Source organism: Onychostoma macrolepis, chromosome 08, assembly GCF_012432095.1.
Source record: "Onychostoma macrolepis isolate SWU-2019 chromosome 08, ASM1243209v1, whole genome shotgun sequence".
In the NCBI taxonomy this organism is placed as follows: domain Eukaryota; kingdom Metazoa; phylum Chordata; class Actinopteri; order Cypriniformes; family Cyprinidae; genus Onychostoma; species Onychostoma macrolepis.
In genome coordinates, this window is record NC_081162.1 from 20356310 (window position 1) to 20378483 (window position 22174).

At 36.0% G+C, this 22174-nt stretch overlaps 1 protein-coding gene across 1 annotated transcript; it reads left to right on the plus strand.

Moving 5' to 3' along the window:
• The first annotated feature begins 877 nt into the window (after positions 1-877).
• Positions 878-13911, plus strand: rnf11b (ring finger protein 11b). The gene is made up of 3 exons (XM_058785788.1): positions 878-1443; positions 11713-11882; positions 12895-13911. The coding sequence occupies exons 1-3, from the start codon at positions 1321-1323 to the stop codon at positions 13064-13066; spliced, it is 465 nt and encodes a 154-aa protein (XP_058641771.1). The 5' UTR covers positions 878-1320; the 3' UTR covers positions 13067-13911.
• Positions 13912-22174: the final 8263 nt, after the last annotated feature.

Below are 22174 nucleotides of genomic sequence, written 5' to 3' on the forward strand. Positions count from 1 at the left end.
GAAAAACAAAAGGGGATGTTTGGCAGAATGACAGCTTCAGTTGCTATTCACTTTCATTGTATGGAAGAAAGATGAAGGTGAATGAGGCTGTCAATCTACATTACATCCTGCAGAACATCTCCTTTTGTTCAGGTTTATATATGTTTATATATATATATATATATATATATATATATATATATATATATATATATAATGTAGTCCTATGTTTCTGATGAATTCTCATGTCTTCAAAACATAAAAGGGTGATTTAAAATTATATTACAAAAATAAAACTAGTCTGGCACATTGTAATCAATAAAAAACATCCTGGCTGCACTGTATTTATCTGTAATAGTCAATGTCAGTGTTGTTACTGTGAACTAATCGCAACTATTAAAAATAAAACTCACGTGATGTATAACAAAATAAAATATAAATGGCTGAAATACTTATGTATAACTGCAATAAAATGTTTAAGTTAAAGCACTAAAATTATTAAAACTAAACCTGAAAAAAAAGCCATTAATGTAAAAAAAAAAAAAAATGTCATATGCACATGAAAAAATTACTAAAACTTAAAATTGAAGTCGCCATTCGTTTTCATCCCATCGTTTTACCTAATGGTAACTGAAAGTGAACAGTGACTGGGTACTGTCATTCTGACTAATGTCTCCTTTATTGTTAAAAGGGGTCGTGGGTTTTCGCAAAAACATGAGGTTAAGTAATTACAACAGAATTTTCAATATAGAGCGAACTATACCTTTAAATCGGCCTAATGCGGTCAAGTTTACAGGCTTTAAACCCCCTGTTGTTGGTGTTGTAAATCGGCGATCTGATTGGGTAACGAATAACCACTAATAACTTCCTTACTAAAGAAGACACCCGCTGATTGGTCCATACAGCCCGAAGGCGGGACTTAGAATGACTGCCTGAAAGGCAACATTGCCCAAGTCGCCATTGAGAGCGAGCGCATATTTGATATTGTAGAAATTATCCGTTGAAGGCTAACCAGTGTTTATTATTGAGACGAGGAGAAAAGGACAACACTACATACCACAGCTTTAGGGCAAATAGACGTATTTGACAGGTTTAGACTCACTGTATGTGTTTACAAAAACATCGTTTCATATCCGTGTCTGACACTTTTTTGCCAGGGTTCTTTGTGTGTCGACAATGGTTTGTTTTTCTCCGTCAGGATCTCTCGTGATGATCGGATCATTTTAAATGAATGATAGAGATTTAGTCATCCTGTTTAAAAGGGCGGACGTCTGGTTAAGGGCAGAAAGCAGAGGATAGATAGGATTTCAACATTTAGACAACAAGGAGTTTGGAAAGGAGATGGGGAATTGTCTGAAATCTCCCACTTCGGATGATATCTCCTTGCTCCACGAATCACAGTCAGACAGGGCCAGTTTTGGTGACGCCAACGATCCGGATCTGGAGCCGCCACCTCCATATCAGGTAAGCTAACGAAAAACCTCTAGAATAAACAAAGAAACTTTCCTTTTGGCTAAAATTTCACTGTGCCTCGAGTCCACGCTCCTGGTTTTTAATATAAACATTCGCATTGCTATAGGCTATTCATGATCTGTAATATCTTACAAAAACAAATGCATACTAATATACGGAATATATATATATCTATATCAGTAGCACCAGGCTCCCGCAGGAGCTCCATCTGTTTAATTTCGCCCTAGACAGTGAGTGTGCCATACTAAATCCTCTTTGTTCGACATAAACCTGGCCTACAATTCACGTCCGACCGTCCAGGCAGATGGACAGCCTGCTATTTCATTTTTACTGCCGCCTCCGTGGCGTGTTGATTCACCAGCACCAGGTTTATTGCGACAAATTAACAATTCTGATTGTGACGCGCTTTGTTTGCAATTGTGACGTCATAGCGACGTTATTCTCCCGGGTAGTGTTCCAACCCTTTTTTGTCCTTTTTATTATTTATGGAACTTGTGTTTTCTTTCCTTCAATTACCAGAAGAGAAGAATCTTGTTTGTTTTGATTTATTAGCAGTTTTATAAGAGCTTTAATTGACATTTGGCTAAGTTGCCCTGCTGTACACATACCCCTGGTTGGGAATCACGGTACTAGGGCAACCAGGGGGGTTGGGGTATTTGCAAACTTTCATAGGGGCTTTCATAAGGTTTCCAACATTGTCTTGGAGTCAGAAAGGGTGGAAACTAGGGGATTTTCCCATTCTTATGGACATGTGGAACCAGTTGAAGTTCAAGTCATGAGATCACGTTGTTTAAAATGATGTCATGCTGCATATTACTTTGTTTAAAAGGAAGACATTCATCTCATGTCAGCATGTTGTAACTCTTCCATGGGAGCTGGGTTTAACGGGATGGGTGCACATTTAAACAGATAATTATCAGTGCACAATAAGCAAACATTTTATATACTGTCACTGTGTTTTGCAACATAATTTATACTGTGCACATGCACTAAACTGAGAGGAAGTTTAGGCTCTGTCATGTTTTGCAGTGAAGGCTGTTACATCCTCTTAGTTATGTATTGATCTTATCCTCTTTGCAAAAAGACACCAACAAACTCTGCTTCCTCATTAGCAAACCACCATCGGCCCTGCAGGTTCCATATGATAGGTAGTCTCACATTCATCTCAAACAATCATGCAGTAATTTCCTCAGAACTACTGTGATGTAACTGTCTTATCAATCTTGTCATGCAAAACCTTCTTTCAGAAGTGTAGAACATTCTCTTCAGTCTTGGTTTAAATTTTGGCTGCATAATCTAGATGCTGATTGGCATGGAGTGGAAGAAACCACCCCCCAATGAAGGTAGAAGGTGGGAAGTTTTGTGCTGTACTTATCAGCTGTACTAACAGCATTCTGCCACTTCCTCCTCCACATAGTCGTCTGGAAACAGCCTGAATGGTCTGGTGGGCCAGGAGATTGACTCAGAGGAGAACCAGAGTTTATAAAATAGCTTATAGAAGCCTGTTGATGAAACATTTCTAGGTAGTGTTGAATGTGTCATGATCACAGAAGAGACCTGTTTTTGTGTCGTTTTCCAGTGAACTGTGTTTTTGATCAGCACTTTTCAATTTGCTGTTGGTGTTCTGTGGCAATTAGCTATTTGCACTCCATACAATTAATAATCGTATGCTATATGAGAAGTAATGGCTCCAAACCTCTCACATCTTACAGCTCAAGGGTTGAAAGGGGTTAAATGCAAACAGAATTTCATTATAGGATAAATGCGCTCTTTCTTGTGTTACTGGGCTGTGTCTTTCAAGAGGAGGCACCTTTCTGCTGAACGCCAGCAAAAACTGTGCTCAGCTTTCTGTTTTGTGAAGTTATTGAGTCTCTGGGGTGCAAGATCAGACAAGGGTGTAAAAAAACGAGCAGAAGAAGACAGCACCGTGCTGAATTCACCCAGCATTTCTTAACGGCACTGCTGCTCTGTGCAATATTCCGATGGCACGCTTCAGCCTATTATCGGAATGTTGGACAGACAGGAGGTCTGTTTGAACCACGCAGTGGATGAAAAAATGCACAGCCCCCTTGAGAACCCAAATCATTCCCAATCTCAGCACATTCTTGCGTCGCTTGCCAAGAATGCTTGACGTTTTTTCCCCTAGAGTCTCAGGCAGGGAGCTAGAAGGGGCTGTCTGTGCTCTCAAGTATGCAAAGAAACTGTCCTGCTTATTTTTTTAAAGTTATATAGTGATCTTTAAAATGCAGTAGTAGATGGTTGTAAATTGTCTCCTTCATAGGCCTTCAAAAACATGCTTCAAATACTTTCAGTACTTAAACACAACAAAGACACCGTCATCCGAGTCTTCCTCTGTTCAAAGCATAATCACCCAAAATTAAAATTCTGTCATCTTTTATTCACTCTCATGTCATTTACAAAACACACCCAGACCTGTATGACCAATTTTTTTTTTTTTCTGTGAAACACAAATAAAGATATGTTGAATGTTTTTGTCCATACATTAGAAGTACAGTACTGGACCCCATTGACTTTCCAAAAAAAAAAAACACACATTTTTGAAAATAATGCCTTTTGTGGTTTACAGAAGAAAGTCCAAGTCGTACAGGTTTGAAATGAGTAAGTAAATGATGACAGAACTTTAATTTTTGTTTACTATCCCTTCTATGTTTCTCCTATTACATGCCACATTAAATGTCTGCAGAGTAGGATGAGTATGTGTGCATGAAGCTAGTTTGCGTCATCAGGAAATGGAGTGGTAATGTTAGCAGAGGACTGAACTGGTTTCAGCTTGTACAGTTGTTCTGATTTGCAATTTGCACTCCAACTCAGACCATGAAAATGCGGGGGGGAAAATCCAGAAATTATGATGAGAATTGCAATTAGAGTAAAAAGTTGAATTGGCAAAAAAGGTATATAAATTTTAGAATATCATACTTTTATTTTTGCATGGTTGGGAAAAAAAAAAAAACATTTTCAGTGGGGTCTCTGAATTTAGGGCCCCATTGTATATCAGTAAAAAATACAGTATCATTCAAAAGTTTGGGGTTTGTAAGATTATTACTGTGAAATATAATTGCTATTTAAAATTAATGTTTTTAATTTTAATATATTTAAAGTGTAATTTATTCCTGTGATGGCAAAGCAAAATTTTCATCGGCTATTTCTCCAGTCTTCAGTGTCACATGATCCTACAGAAGTCATTCTAATAAGAAACAATTCTTTTTATTATTATGTTAAAAACAGCCTAATATTTTTTTTTCTTTGAATTGAAAATTCGAAAAACAGCATTTATTTGAAACAGATTTTTTGTAACATTATAAATGTCTACTTTCACTTTATTAAACGTATTTCATCCCTGCTGAGTAAAAGGAAAAAAAAATGTACTGACCCTAAACTTTTTAATAGTATTTAACATTTCCATTTAGGTTTTCTGTAGCGGATGATGTCTTATCAAAGCTCTCATGGTTCCTGGTTTTCTTTAGCTGCTATGTTAAGAAGCATTAGCACCATTGTGTAAGGAGCTCAGTAGAGTTAGCCTAGATTCACACCCTGTGTCTCAGATGGAGAACGACTCTATTTCAGAATAACAGCCGGATACCTTCCACTCTGATCCGTGCGACAGAACAGTAAAATACAGTTTATGCAGGAAAGCCGAACTGCATTAGTGTTTTGATGCTGTATAGTGCATCTAATTGAAACAGGAAGTGAACTTGAGGGATTGATGAGAAGACAGACAGGAGTGTAATATGAGGTGTTCCTGGTAGTTTGGAAAGCAGCTGACAGCATTTGCTGACTCATGCATGAGGCAGGACAGGGTGAGATAAGCGCGTCTGTGCGAGAGAGAACGGCCAAGTAGGTGCCAACATTAGAAATAATGGAGGTTCCCTTTAGACTTGAAAAATGGTTGTGACTTCCCCACCTGCTCATCAATCGATTCCTTTCTGTATTTTTCAGTTCTTTGTTTACTTCATGCTGTAGTTGCTCCATCTAACAGGCTGCTTTCTTTGCTCTCTGACATGGAGGCCTCACGTCACCTAGTAACCAGACAGCTCATCTTAAGTGGAAGTGCTCAATCCTTACCCTCACTTTACCTGTCTACTTTCTCTAACATACACACACACACATTCACACTGATTCTTCAGACATGGGCACTTTTGGCCCTGTACTCTTTTAGACAAGACATGGTGAACATTTCCACCACTTCTCAAATGTTCTATTGTGTTTAATAGTATTTTATGTTGTATGGTGGAAGTGACATTTTAACTTTAAATTATGGAATAAAATGACAGACAATTTTTTTGCTCTTCACTGATTTAATAAAATACTTGCTAGGTATACTGCGTTAGGCTAACTGAGACTTGTCATAGCACTTGCATATTATTGCTCTTTTGTTGGTTTTGATTGCTTCTATTGTCCTCATTTGTTAGTCGCTGGATAATGCAACTTAGCAGCAGTCACAATTTGTGTAACAGTTTATATAATAGATTAATATAATAATAAAATTAAAATTATATAAATAATATAAAATAATTCTAAATAATTTTACACAAATATTGAAATGTTGATTGGGGGGAAAAAAGTTCAACTAATATTCGACTAATAATTTGTGTCCTAGATCGTACAATTTAAAAAAAATTTCAGTTCCGTGGATTGAGACCCATGTACAATATGGCATTAAACAGATTTCTTTCACTTACAATGTTTTTATTTGTTTGAACTTTCATTTCGGCATCTTCTCCGACTGGCATCTGTAGGATGGACCAATGTATGGATCAAATGCTTAGGGTTTCAAACCTGCAACCTTTCAGTTACCAGCTCAGGTCCTTACCACTAGACCTAATCAGCTACTCAATTCAATCTGAACTAATTCTTTAAAACAGTAAAGCTTGTTAAGAATGACTGGAGTAAAGTGGGGCAGAAGGAGAGCATTCTCTCTGGCTGATACGCTCATTGCTTGTGAAAGAGGGATTTGAAGAAAGGTGTTGATTTCTATCCATGCAGAGGAAATCCATGCAGTTTACACAATGAACCATTCTTTGGAGATAAACTTCTGCAAAGTGTGAAGAAACAGGCCTGCAGCTTGTGCAGCAAAGTGTCGGAAACTAAACATTTAACCATTCAGTGTCCTGAATCTGTGTAACAGTACAGTACACTGTAAAGAAATGCAAAACATCAATTTTAAAAGAAATGTTATGGTTTACAGACAGGAAACACCACGTCATTCTTGTACTTTTGAAAGGAATCACCAGAAACGTATTGTACTGTATAAACAAGTAGTTGTAACCAAATGTTCTCCCTGTAAGGAAATTCCCCTCAGTCTGGCACTGCTAAAATTGTATGCGAGTACTTGTGTCTCTAAATAGTGTCAATGTAATTTTGGTGTTACACTGCTTAAGAGCCATTATATATTCACACATGTACATGTATGTGTGGTGAGAGTGTATAGTGTTTGGTAATGGAGGCCTGATTTTGTGCTGAGCTGGTACAGACCGTTTCTGCACCGCTGACTTAGTAGCACTTCAAACAGCTGTTTGTTTAACCTTCCATGTTCTCAGATAAGCGTCCACCTCCTCAGCCCTCTCACCGCTTAGAAAAGGAGGACAAAGTGTGTGGGAGAGAGAAAAAGAAAGAGTTGATTGCCCCGGAGTGCGGAGCAGGTGCAGAAAGATGTTGTTCCCGTAACACTGTCGATATGTTTACATACACTTTGAAAGTTTGTTTTTAGCCTGAATAGAAAAAAAAAGATTTTGAAAATCATGTGAATGCTATAGTTTAGGGGAATTTACAACAAAATGTTTTTCGTGAAGTTGGACTAACATATTTGGACTTTTCTCACTAACTTATAGATTTCATGCACCGTTAACAGTCATAGTTTTGCTTTGACAATTTTCTGACTCTTTTAACTAAGAATGAATTAGAATAAAGAATTAATGCTTTACCTACTCCATTTTATTTTTCTTTATGCCAGAGTCAGCAACTTTTTATTTATTTATTCATTTGTTTTTTTTATTACATTTTTTTTGTAGAAATTAATACTTTTAACTTGCAACAATACATTAAATTGATCAAACATGACAGTAAAGCTATTTTTTAAAATGTAAACTGTATATATGTATGTGTGTATGTATGTATGTGTGTGTGTGTATATATATATATATACACACACACACACACACACACACACACACACACAAGCAATTAAAATTGTAATTAGGGTGACAGCATTAAATGTAAAAATACAATTTATACAAAATACAGGCTAGCAATACAATGCAAAATCGAATACAAAAATAAAAATTTTTTATATATATATATAATTATTAATTTTTTTAGTTGTACTTGATGTAAATTGTATTTTTACATTTAATGCTGTCACCCTAATTACAATTTTAATTGCTTTTGTGCCAGATAAATACAGCTCCAATTGTAAAAATACAGTATATCCTTTGTTAGTTATGCATTTAAAGATATATGCCCCTAACAGCTTCAATATAGTGTGCTGCTTTGTCTTGTTAGCTTAGCTTGGGAAGCTAATGTTAAAAGTAGTAGTGTTGGGGATGCTAAAGTAGCTCCTCCTCATTCTGTCTGTAGTCTCTGTCAGCTGTGGAGGGTGGTTGCGACTGCGTCTGGCTGAGTCATGCTAGCCTGTAGCCTTATTTTGGGCTAATCGAGTGAGATACACATACAGGAATGTGAAGCACAGATGACTTCACTTCTGTGTTTGTTGTGAAAGCACTGAATCAGGCTTGACATTGATTTGATATTTGATAAAGATGAAGTCAGTAGATGACACTGTTATTAGGAATAACAGTTGTTTTACTGGTTTATAGTTCTGTTTTATTATCGCTTTGGATTTTGAGGCAGGAGAAAGATACAGAGCAGTGAAGGTTTGGATTGTTTTGTCTAGTCCAGTGAGTCCTGAGAGGGAGTGGTGCTTTCAGCTTTTACTGGAACAGAGTCGGAGAAAGAGAGCAGAAAATGGACCGCTGGACGGTTTGTCTGCTTCAGTAATGAGGGAGGGCCGGATACTGGACGACATGCTTTGTTTAGCACCCAAAGCCTACCAGACCAAACAGAATTCCCCGCTCGCCAGCTCTTGTTTTTTTTTTTTTTTTTTTATGCGATTCCTTCATCTCTTTGTCTCGGGCTGTCTGTTTCTGTGAACCAATCAAATCATTCTCTGTTGTACTCATGGTGTTGGGTTGTCTGATGCTGTTCCTGTTGTTCTCAAATGAGAGCAGTGCTCTTGATGCCTAAAATGTCTGAATAAATTGGTCTTGTAACTGTCAATTAGGATGCCTTTGTCTGGTAAATGTTTAAAGATAATATACAGTAGATGTATACCTCACTGCTTATGATACCCCACAATCCTATATATATATTTTTTTTATTATTATTATTGTGATTTTCTTTTTCTTGTCAGTGTTGTTTTATTTATGTATTAACAAGGTTAGCTTTGTTTTGATATATTTACAAGGTTAGGCAATTATAGTGCAAGTCTGGTGTTTTGACAGTTTCATTTAATTTTCTAGTGCCTAAAATAGTGTTCACAAAACACTGATGTGAATTTATGAGCCTCTATTATAATATTTATAGGATTTAGTATTTATTATAAATACTCTGATTTATTATAGTATGTAATTGTTTTTAATGCTAAATATATCATAAATTATGTAAAATTATAAACCTATATATTAGATTTTATTGTAGATTTTTAACACGCGCGCGCGCGCGCACACACACACACACACACACACACACACACATACAGTAAATGCATATATATGTATGTGTGTGTGTTTGTAAAAAGTATATTTATTTTTTCAATGTATATTTAATGGTCATGTCACCTCAAATTTTGCTTTGTTTGATCAGCCTGTTCAACATTTTATATTTTTATACTACATATTTAAATGTCATATGAAAACTTTTTTTTTTTTTTTTTATCTCAGCTCAACAGAGCAAAATGTTATATATATTTACTTGTATTTTATATTTATAATGTAAAGTTAACTGTCATATCAAAACATTTTGTTTGTTTGAACATGCCAACCAGCCCAACATAGCAACATTTATATATTGCATAATTTATATTTAATTGTCATATCAAAACTTTGCTTTCTTTGTTTAAACATCCTGACCAGCCTAACAGAGCAACATTGGTGTGTGTTTGAGGAGGGACTAGCTATTTTTCAGCCAATAGCAGATGGGGCGAGTGTTCAGATTACTTTTGTTGTTCTTTTTGGTGAGGCTAGTGCCACAGAAATACATATACATTATCTTTAAGATGAACCTTCATACAAAAATGCTACCTGTGAAGTAAGCAACTCAGGTAGCGACTCAACCTTTGTTAGATTTCCATAGTGTGAAACACAAGAGTTTCAGAGACTGTCAGAGAAGACGGCGCTGTCGTTGTCAGAACGATCATGTTTCGGTTCTGCTTCCAGCTGAACACACACACCTTTATTTGCTGGATCCCAGAGTGCTGACCACTACATTATGAGTGTGTACGTGCCTCACAAATGTTCTTTCTATTTGGTTGTGTCTTCAGCCGGTGTACAAATAAGTGAGTATTCAGATAGGTAGTGTAACCTGTCCGTCATGTGATTGTATTCAATATGGCCGCTGTGTGACCTAATTCTCAAGCGAGCGCTGAACCTGATCTCAAAGCTCACCTTTAATCTGATCTGAAATCAGAACTGCACTACGCCATGGTTGCTTTTCCCAGCAGCACCTCCCAGTCCTCAGGCCTGGTTTCTACAGAACGTTTCTCACTGCTGCCTATGGGCATTACCTCTCCTGTGTGGAAACATGTCCTACTTCTGATTACTCGTTATCGTGGTGCGTGTGTATTTGAATGTGGGTTAGAGGTTTATAATGTAAGGAAGTAATAAATATCTGCCAAGTATGATTATCCATGTAGCAATATCTGAGCTGTGGCTGTTCTGAGCCGAAGCATTGCTGATTTAAAAAAAATAATTTTGTTGTTCCCAAGACTGCAAAGTCACCGAGTGTGAAACCTCCAGTTCAATAACCATCAACACCACCATTCACAAATCAACACTCATTTACAAGGCTAATTTATTGTAGGGTTTTAAAGAGACGTGATCCGAACTCCAGGGTACAATCGTTGACACCTGAAACGATATATTAATGTCCTCTCTTGGGTGTAGTAGTAATTTAATGTTATTGCGCTGTAATGGTGGGTAGGTTAATACAGATTATGCAGAGGGGTGTGTAAACTTTTGAGAAAAGAGAGGTATGTGAAATTGTGAACAGAACTGTAAGATGTTAAACTTATAGAAAATAATAAAAAAGGGAATTAAAAACTTACTGCACACACAAATGTGTCTCTCTCTGTGTGTGTGTGTGTATATATATATATATATATATATATATATATATATATATATATATATATATATATATATATATATATATACACACACACACTATTATCTATTAATTTTACATTTTTATTTTATATATTTTTATGTATTTCATGAAGTGATATTGTATTTGTTATAGAAATTATGAAATTATTTAATATGCATGTATGTATATGTGTACACAACTGTCTATTAATTTCTATATATGTTATATTATTATACATTAAAATGTATGTAACTGAAGTCCTGATTAAGCTACATAATGGATATTTAAATATATTCATCAGGGCAGGGCTGAAAAAAAAATATGATCATGAGTGTGTTAACTCTCTACACTAAAACAAGTTTTGGTCTTCATGAAATTCAAATAAATGCTTATATTTAAATTTTCATTTGCTATGAACAATACTGTAACATCACTTGTTCTAATCTTTACAGCAGAATACGTCGCACACAGAGCTTAAACATACTCACAGCGTCCCAAACAGCTTTCATTAGTGAATGCTGAGCAGGCACCTGTCTCAATGGGAGCTATTGTTCACCTCCCTCTCTTCATAAGTACCCTTTGGACTCAATATGTTCCCATTTGGGCTTCTCGCATCAAAATGGTGCAAAAGGGGAAAGATCGCCCCCTGGTGGAGCTTTGGCGGCATGTGCCTCAAATATTAAGATGATTACTCATAACTGTACTGAGCATTGTACTGTATAGCTGCATATTCAATTCTGGATTAGTTTGGTTATATGACTTTGCTTAATTTTGAGTGGCATAGAAGTTGTTAAAGATCTCAAACCCCACAAGAAGTGATCCATGAATATTCACTATTGTTATGTTCTCATATCGTGTGTGTGTGTGTGTGTGTGTTTTCAGGAGCAGATCCATGTGCCTGTGTATCACCCCACTCCCAGCCAGGCCCGGCTGGCAACCCAACTGACCGAAGAGGAGCAGGTGCGGATCGCTCAAAGGATCGGCCTCATCCAGCATCTTCCCAAAGGTGTCTATGATCCAGGCAGTGATGGCACTGAGAAGAAGATTCGAGAGTAAGTGATGATACTGTGTATCTGTCTTTTTGTTTTTTAGTTATATTAAAGGTTTTGAAGTGTTTTTTCAATCTAGATCAAAAAACATGAATGCACATGAAAGCACATCTTTATAGTGAAAAGACTCAAGTTAAGCTGAAATTTGGCATGACTAGGACTATGGTAACATGTTAAATTCTAAGGTTATTTAAATGTTTAACGGCATTAGGCCTACATTTTAATGCATTGCCTTATGGTGGAATTTAATTTTCATCCAAGCGAGTACAAAATACCAATTTTATTCTTGCACGACAAGTAGAAATCAAGTATCAGCAGTTCAGTTAAACACATGAATAAAGCTGTTTAAATGTTTTCATATCCCAGCTTAATATGCAGAGGCATCTATAAGTAAACCATTCTTAAGCTAAAGCCTTTCAAAAGTGTGTAAACTCTGTTTGAATACTCCAGCTAAGCTGGCATAGAAACTATAGTGCAAGTTTGAGATGGGACTGATGTAATGACTGTTGAAAATTCAGTTTTGTCGTCACAGGAATAAATTTTATTTTTAAATATATTAAAATAGAAAAAAGTTATTTAAAATTGTATTGCCATTTCATAATATTACTTTTTTTTTTTTTTTTTACTTCATTTTTTGATCAGAGAACTGCAGCCTTGGTGCGCATGAGAGATTTCTTTGAAAAACATAAAAAAAATCACAACAACCCCAAGCTTTTGAATGGTAGTTTATATAATCCTAGAATGCTCTAATTGAAATGAAGCAGGTTTACAAAATGGAATTTTAGTGAGGACACCTAATAAGTGTCTGCTCCTGACCATTCTGTTGTGTGACTTTTTTTTTTAATTACAATTCAGTAAATTCATCATTCTGTCATTCTGATTCAACATCCTGCAAGGCGTGACCTACTTTTAAATTCTGCATTAGGCCCAACCCTGTCAGCAGCCTATGGAAATGCTGTGCCCTTTGTTGCCAAGCTTATCGTGGTGTGTGTTAATACATTCTCTCTTTGCGCAGGTGTGTGATCTGCATGATGGACTTTGTGTACGGAGACCCCATCCGGTTCCTCCCCTGCATGCACATCTACCACCTGGACTGCATAGATGACTGGCTGATGAGGTCCTTCACATGTCCCTCCTGTATGGAGCCTGTAGATGCTGCCTTGCTCTCGTCCTACGAAACTAACTGACTACTGCCTGCACTGATCACCGACCTACACGCGCGCGCGCACACACACACACACACGCACACTCTCACTCTCTCTCTCACACACACACACACACACACACACACACACACACAACCCTTGAGTCCTGTCCTCACATGGCCCCTTTGCATAAAGAGACAAACTGTCCGCTCGACTGGGGCATGGGATGGTGTGCTTGTGGCATCATGGGATAAAGGAGGCCACACTGATAATTAAACCTCCTGCATGGTCCTGCTGGACAGGGAAATCTGCAGGAGCCCTTTTGCACCCTGACAACTTTATCATGTGATTCCTTTTTCTCTCATCGACGACACCCAGACAAGCCGGTCACACACCATTCCACTGTAGCAACACTTACACTGGAAGGAGATGAACCTTCGAGAAACATACCGGAGGACTTTTAAAAACGCATCTTTAACATTCAATCTCTATTTATTTCTTTCTCTCTGTGTCTGTTTCCATAAAGGGCTCGTTTGATTTCTGCCGAAGCTGCAGTGGAGCAAAACCAATGGCATTGCACATACACGCGCAAAGAAAGAAAAGAAAAAGTCTCATCATGAATTTTGCACTTTTGACTCAAAGAATTAAGCCCAACTTTACACACACACACACACACACACACGCAAATGTGCATCACACAAGACTTTTATTTAACTACATGTTAGCTTTGTTGAGTTTGTATGTTTGTTTGGTTGTTTTAAACTACTCGATGTACACTTCAGCTACCCAATTTGTGTTGAGAAATTAGCATCTCTCTATATCGCTTGCGAGCACCAAGTCTGAGTGGATTTGGTGCAGCAATTAATGAATAAATACAGTAAAATACAGTGCCTTGCGAATGTATTCATACCCCTTCATATTTTCACATTTTATGTTGCTGCCTTATATTAAACTGCTTTAAAATACTTTTTTCCACATCAATCTACACTCCATACACCATACTGACAAAGCAAAAACAGAACTGTCACAACTTCGTAAATTTAATTTAAAAAAGCTGAGGTACATTGCATAAGTATTCATACCCTTAACTAAATATTTAGCTGAAGCACCTTTACAGTCTCAAGTCTTTTTTTGTTTGATGCGACAAGCTTTGCTCATCAGCATTTGGCAATTATCTGCCATTCTTCACCTCTCAAGCTCTGTCAGGTTGGATGGGGGCAGATACACATTTTCAGGTTTCTCCAGAAATATTTCATTGGGTTGAAGCTCAGGCTCTGGCTGGGCCACCCAAAGGACATTCACAGAGTTGTCTATAATTGACTCTTGCTGTGTGCTTACGGTCATTGTCCTGTTGGAAGGTGAACCTTCTGCCCAGTCTAAGGGTTCTGAATGCTCTGGACTGGGTTTTCATTGAGGCTATCTCAACACCACCACAGCATGAAGCTGCTACCAGCACACTTTACTTTTGGGATGGTGCTCTGCGGGTGATGAGCAGAGCTGGTTTCCTTCAAACATGATGCTTGGAATTGAGGATCATCAGACCAGAGAATCTACTTTTCTCAGAGTCTGAGAGTCCTTTAGGTGCTTTTTTTTGCAAATTCCAAGTGTGTTTTCATGTGTCTTACCCGAAGAGAAGATTGAATCTTGCCACACCGCCATAAAGCCCAAATCGGTGGAGTGTTGCAATGATGTTTGTCCTTCTGTAGATTTCTCTCATCTGCATATATGATCATGGAGCTCAACTAGACTGACCATCAGGTTCTTGGTCACCACACTAACGAAAGCCTTTCTCCATCAGTTGCTCAGTTTGAACAGATGTCCAGCTCTAGGAAGAGTCCTGGTTGTTTCAAACTTCTTCCATTAAGGGTAACAGAGACTACATGTCTCTGTGACCCTTCAGCGAAGCATCATTTTTTTTTTTTTTTTTTTTTTTCCTGAACTCTTCCCCAGATGTGTGCCTTGACGCAAACCTGTTTCTGAGCTCTACGGGCAGTTCTTTTGACCTCAGGGCTTGGTATTTGCTCTGATATGCATTATCAGCTGTTAGACAGCTGCTTTCCAAATCATACCCATTCAATTGAATTTGACACAAGTTAACTTCACTCGAAGTGTAGTGACATCTACAAGCAATATGTATGCTTCTGAGCTAAATTTCAACTGTCCCAGATAAGGCTATGAATACTTATGCAGTGGAATCATTTAAGTTTTTTTATTTTTAATATATTTGCAAAGATGTTAAAAACCAGTTTTTTTGCTTTACCATTATGGTGTATGGAGTGTAGATTGATGTGGAAAAAAATAAATTCAAAGCAGTTTAAAATAAGGCAGGAACATAAAATGTGAAAAAATAAGGAAAAATGAAGGGGCATGAATAATATTGCAAGGCACTATATATATATATATATATATATACACAAACACACACACACAGAGTGTATATATATAATTTTTTTTTTTTTACATTTATAATATATAACGTTTTTTTTTTCCTGCATTACATTACATTAAAATGTCACAATAGTGGTTGATCTCACATATTGGTCAAGCTGAAGTGTTTTGTTGCTTTTTGCTTTGTGGATCATATTTTTTTTCCTTTAGTTTTAAAGTCAATACTGTTTATTGTAGTAACACAACCGAAACATGTATTTAATGATAAAAAACACTGAAGTCATCGAAAGTCTGAAGGTGACTATGAGGTCAGCCTGGAGTGATTAATGCAATATAGGCCGTAGTGACTCACGAAAGTACACGTATGAGTGTGTGAAACTGCTCAATAATGATCATTTCACCTTCTTTGCTGGTGCACTTGTGTGTTTAGTTTAACTTTATTGTACATAGTGCAATGATATATATTTTAGTGACTTTTATTTGAATTTTCAGTACCAGATACTTTAAAAGAAGTCTTTATGACGTCATAAGGGACTCATAAACCGCCTGGATTCAGCCAAGTGATATGAGTTTTTCCCACACTTGTTTGTGGGGTCAAAAAAAAAGAATTTTTTTTTTTCTCATAGACTTCAAATTCTTGGCATTAATTTGCATTTTTTTTTTTTTTTCCTGAACTCTTCCCCAGATGTGTGCCTTGACGCAAACCTGTTTCTGAGCTCTACGGGCAGTTCTTTTGACCTCAGGGCTTGGTTTTGCTCTGATATGCATTATCAGCTGTTAGACAGCTGCTTTCCAAATCATACCCATTCAATTGAATTTGACACAAGTTAACTTCACTCAAGTGTAGTGACATCTACAAGCAATATGTATGCTTCTGAGCTAAATTTCAACTGTCCCAGATAAGGGTATGAATACTTATGCAATGGAATCATTTAAGTTTTTTATTTTTAATATATTTGCAAAGATGTTAAAAACCAGTTTTTTGCTTTACCATTATGGTGTATGGAGTGTAGATTGATGTGGAAAAAATAAATTCAAAGCAGTTTAAAATAAGGCAGGAACATAAAATGTGAAAAAATAAGGAAAAATGAAGGGCATGAATAATATTGCAAGGCACTATATATATATATATATATATACACAAACACACACACACAGAGTGTATATATATAATTTTTTTTTTTTACATTTATAATATATAACGTTTTTTTTTTCCTGCATTACATTACATTAAAATGTCACAATAGTGGTTGATCTCACATATTGGTCAAGCTGAAGTGTTTTGTTGCTTTTTGCTTTGTGGATCATATTTTTTCCTTTAGTTTTAAAGTCAATACTGTTTATTGTAGTAACACAACCGAAACATGTATTTAATGATAAAAACACTGAAGTCATCGAAAGTCTGAAGGTGACTATGAGGTCAGCCTGGAGTGATTAATGCAATATAGGCCGTAGTGACTCACGAAAGTACACGTATGAGTGTGTGAAACTGCTCAATAATGATCATTTCACCTTCTTTGCTGGTGCACTTGTGTGTTTAGTTTAACTTTATTGTACATAGTGCAATGATATATATTTTAGTGACTTTTATTTGAATTTTCAGTACCAGATACTTTAAAAGAAGTCTTTATGACGTCATAAGGGACTCATAAACCGCCTGGATTCAGCCAAGTGATATGAGTTTTTCCCACACTTGTTTGTGGGGTCAAAAAAAAAAAGAATTTTTTTTTTTCTCATAGACTTCAAATTCTTGGCATTAATTTGCATTTTTTTTTTTTTTTTCTTGAATATAAGACCACGGGCAGTATGATCACACCCAAAGCTGGGATGTGCTTGAATAGCTGTTTGATGTTTTTTTGAAATGAAAGATGGTTTAGTGAAATTACGCCCAGCCCTCTCGCTCTGTCTAAAAAAGAAAGCACAAGAGAGCATAGAAATCAAGTCTCTATTTTTCTTAACTCTCAAATTTTATATAAAGACAAAGTAATTGCTAGAAATTAGAAGTGCTAGTAGGTAATGCGCCTTTGGCATTAAATCTGTCCCCATAATGAATCAAAACAAACAAAAAAAAAAAGTTCTGGTGGTTAGTGGCTGCTATTGAAGTGAAGATTTTCAGTTTTTCCTCGTGTTTGAACTCATGCCTTGTGTGGAGTGACTGTAAGTGTGTAGTTAATGAAGGTGAGAGATATCTTCTTCATAGAAAATCCATTGACCTGGTTTTGCACAGTACTTTTAGTTGTAGTTTTTCTCTTTTCTTTTTTCCTGTCTCTCCATACACCGTGGAGCTCCATTGCCTTAGACCAGACAAGCAGGAGGCTTTTGGCTGGACGTCCTGGGCTGACGGGGGCTCTACACCAGCATCGGGAGGACAGTGTGATGATGATAATGATGACGATGAATGAGCATTTGGACGTAATAAGACAATTTTTGCTCCTGAGAAGACATGTCATCAATGCAATGCCATACAGAAACTGATTCTCCATGATGTGCTGGGAGCACATGGACATTATCTGTGATCTGTTTGTACGTGACAGTGTGTGTAAGGCTCCCGTTTGTCTCTGTGAATATATACATAAACGTATGTATATATATAAAATTATGCATCTTCTATGTACTACAGGCAAATAATAAATAGAATTTATGCCATGAAATTGTCTGTGTGTATACTGTTTTGTTTGAATACCAGTTTTTAATATTAAGAAGGTTGTCTGTAACACATTGAGGTCATTTTCATTGAAACACATATAATAAATAGATTATTAAATGATAGTCAAAAATGTAGTGACACTTTACAGACACACACACACACATAAAGCATCAATTAAAGTAGCAGGATGTGAAGTTCTGCATTTATTATTTCTAAAATCTGGTCTCGTCTTAATATAATTCACAATTATAGACCAACACAGTCTGACTTTACTAACAGCACACGAACAGTTCTACTTTTTACATTTTTACTGAATACACCGAGGACTAATTGTTTGTCTGTAATTGTGGATTAGCAATTCTAATATCCATATATTTTCAAATAGGGTTCACATACTTTTTTTTTGGCCACTGTGCATTCATGATTAATGTTAATTTAAGTAATCTGAAGTCAAATCGTTCCCGTTCTCTCTTTCAAATGATTGCTATTATTATTATTTTTAACTCAGTACGAAAAGCGTTGCATGGCGTGTTGAAAGCCTGCTCTTTATTACAGGTCCGTTACTGTTTATTCCGCAGTAGCACTTGTGTGCCACTAGAGGGCGCGTGTTGCTGTTAAGCACATGAACTGCTGAGTCACTTTTGTTGTAGGCCATCCGGCCATTTTCACTTAGATTTAAAAACTTTATTTGGGGTGACCATTACTAGAAAGTTAATACTGATTAGCTGTTTTGTTATTGTGCTGTTAATCACAAATCAGAGCTTGTTTTCTTATTGTGTATTATATTTTAGTGCAGTGCCATTAATCTGCTAGTGATGTATGTGATAAATAATTCCTGCACTATACAAATGCATAAAGAGAAGAATGGGGTTATTTGTCACTCTTTTTTTTTTTTTTTTTTTAGTGAATATTTCTCAGTGTAGGTTTATTTTCACTTTCTGTACTAGTACATACTAGTATGCAAAAAGCCACTGAACAACACACACTTGTTGTCCCACAATTGTTTCCAATGAAAAAAAGATACAGATTAACTCACACTACTGCATGTAGCGTAATTTGTCACAAAGGGATCTTGCTTTACATTGACACTGATTTGAGGAGAACATATTTTATTGAAAAAATAAATATTACATTTAAATATAAATATTAAAAACTAAATACTCAGTTTGTTCACCCAAAAATGTCATTAATTACTCACCCTCATGTCATTCCAAACTCGTAAGACCTTTGTTCATCTTCTGAACACAAATGAAGATATTTTTGATGAATTCCGAGAGCTCTCTGACCCTCCCGTAGAGAGTAAGTGTCCTTACACGATCAAGGTCCAGAACCATAGTAAGGACATCGTTAAAATAATCTATGTGACGTCAGTGGTTCAACCGTAATTTTACGAACCGACGAAAATACTTTTTGTGCGCAAAGAAAACAAAAATTACTTTATTCAACAATTCCTCTCCTCCGCGTCACCCTGGCACCATTTTGGAGAGTATCACATACATAAACGACGTATGCAATGTATGTACAGGGATACGTTGTTTAAGTTCAGATCAAATCATAAACAGATCAAATCAAATTTCAGATCAAAGCCTTCTGGACCTTGATCGTTAGGATCCTTACGAGGGTCTGAGGGTCAGAGAGCTCTCGAAATTCATCAAAAATATCTTAATTTGTGTTCCGAAGATGAATGAAGGTCTTACAGGTTTGGAACGACACGAGAGTGCACTGTAAAAAGTGATAAGTTGATTTAACTTAAAAAAATTGAGGAAACCCATTGCCTTAAAATTTTTAAGTAAATGATAATTAAAAAAAATAAGTTAATTGAATTGTCAAATTCATTTCACTTTTTTTTTTAAATTATGTACTTAATAATTTTAAGGCAACGGGTTTCCTCAATTTTTTTAAGTTAAGTCAACTTATTACTTTTTACAGTGTGAGTAATTAATGACAGAATTTTCATTTTTGGGTGAACTATTCCTTTAATGGCTTTTTAGCAACAGGTCAACACTCAGAAAATAATTTAAAATTATAGTTAAATAAAATAACTTTTTTCAATACAATTATATTTGGAAATAAATATATCCATTTATCTGGAAATATACACAAATTTCAAAAAGCATTTTAATTACTGATATTTATACCATTTTCCCTACTATAAATGTGGCAACCTGACCTGAAAGTCCCTGAAAGTCCCTGAAATTCCTTTTCTAAATATATTTACATACACACTAAATTATATATGCAAATACATATATGCATATACTTTGCATAGACACCCTGAAAACTGCTGGTAACGCAAAACCTCATTAGGTGCATTTTTAACAAAGAAATCTATCTATCTATCGGCAAACTCGGTTCATCATTTGTGTATTTGTGTCACAACCCCCAGTGACTGCAGAAAGTGGAAGGAAGCTGCACTTGAATTGAGTTCTGTGCTGTCAGTCACTGCGACCACAGATGAACTTCTCATGAAAATGGAAGGCAAAATACACAGCAGTTCTTCCCAAAAGTCTGATCAAAGTGGCCCTCTCGACCGGCCAATGGCTCACCATCACAGGGCTTTTGGACATATTGTATCACCCCTTCTGTGGGAAAAACAAAGTTTTCAAGTGGCACTCCACCTGGCAGCTGCTCACACAAGCTCTTGTAACACTCATAAATTACAAAGCAGCAAACTTGTTATATTGGCCACAAAATCAATGACGCTTTGGCTGTAATGCAATGGGTGTTTTATTCAGCATTCTGCTTTAACTTTCAAACATAATGCAAGATAGGTCGGCCATTTATTTATATTACTACACTGAAAAAAACAACAACAACAAAATGAATTAAACATCTAAAATAACTTGTTTTGTTCAAGTCAAAAATACTATTTAACATCACTGAACCATCCTATATTTATCCATTTATATCAACAAAACTACCTTTTATGGGTTAGATAAGGCAGAAATAGCTCTTTAAGGTAATAATTGCAGGTTACCATTTTTTACAGTGTATTTTGGCATACATATAAAATTTAAAAACAGTGTTTTAAAAAAGCATGGGGTTGAAAAGCAATTATCCTATGCACACACTTAAACTATTATATTTTATTGATGTAAAATATGACATAAATAGATATGCACATAAATAGACCGGGTCAATATAATGACAAACAAGTGTTTTTCTAAGATGAAAGATTTTGACACTCAGTGACCTCACTGGGACAAAACAAAATATTGCAGTTGAGCAATTAAACATCAGACACTGGAAAAAAAATCAGACACAGGCCTGGGCAAACAGTTTGTGAAATGCAGATGAAAGGTCTGCCACATGATGCTCCCTCAGGTCTCCATTTGGTTAAAACTGAACTGATCTTGTAGCAGGGCGACTAAAAAAATAAAATAAAATAAATAAACAAATAAATAAATATGGTTAATAAAAATAATGTGTATAAATATTTTTTTAGAAATTATAAATCGTATCATTGTGTATGTTTTTAAAATAGTATTATTGAACGAGCAAAAGGGAACTGTTGCAATCAGAATGAACCCTTATGCAATCAATTTTACTAGTGTTAAAATAATAAAAAGTCCTCTCTTAAAATGTTCTTGAGTGTAAAAATATTATTTTTTGCATTGGTCACTCAGTCCATTGTAAAAACCTACATAAGACCACTAAAGCAGCTGTTCCCATATAACTGTTAACTGTCAGCTCGATCAAACTCTCCTAAAAGGTCAGATGTGGAGACCTCTACACCCACATATTCTACAATCAATGAACAAAACATCACAAGATAGCACTGTAGCCACACTGTAAAAAGTGATGACCTGCAATTTTTACCTTAAAGAGCAATTTCTACCTGATTTAACCCATAAGATTGAGTTTTGCTGGTACAAATTAATGCCAGCATTTTTAGGTTACCATTAGGATGTATGCAAATACTGTATATGCATATATAAAGAGCATATGCTTATACAATATAGTCTGTATCGACATGATTGAGGACGCATGGTCATCATCTTTGCTTTCATATTTTTCAGCACTGACAACTATCAAAATCTTTAGTAAAATCTTTATTTTTTCATTGTCATCTTTAACTTTCGATTTCACATTACAATGCTATGCATTCAACATAT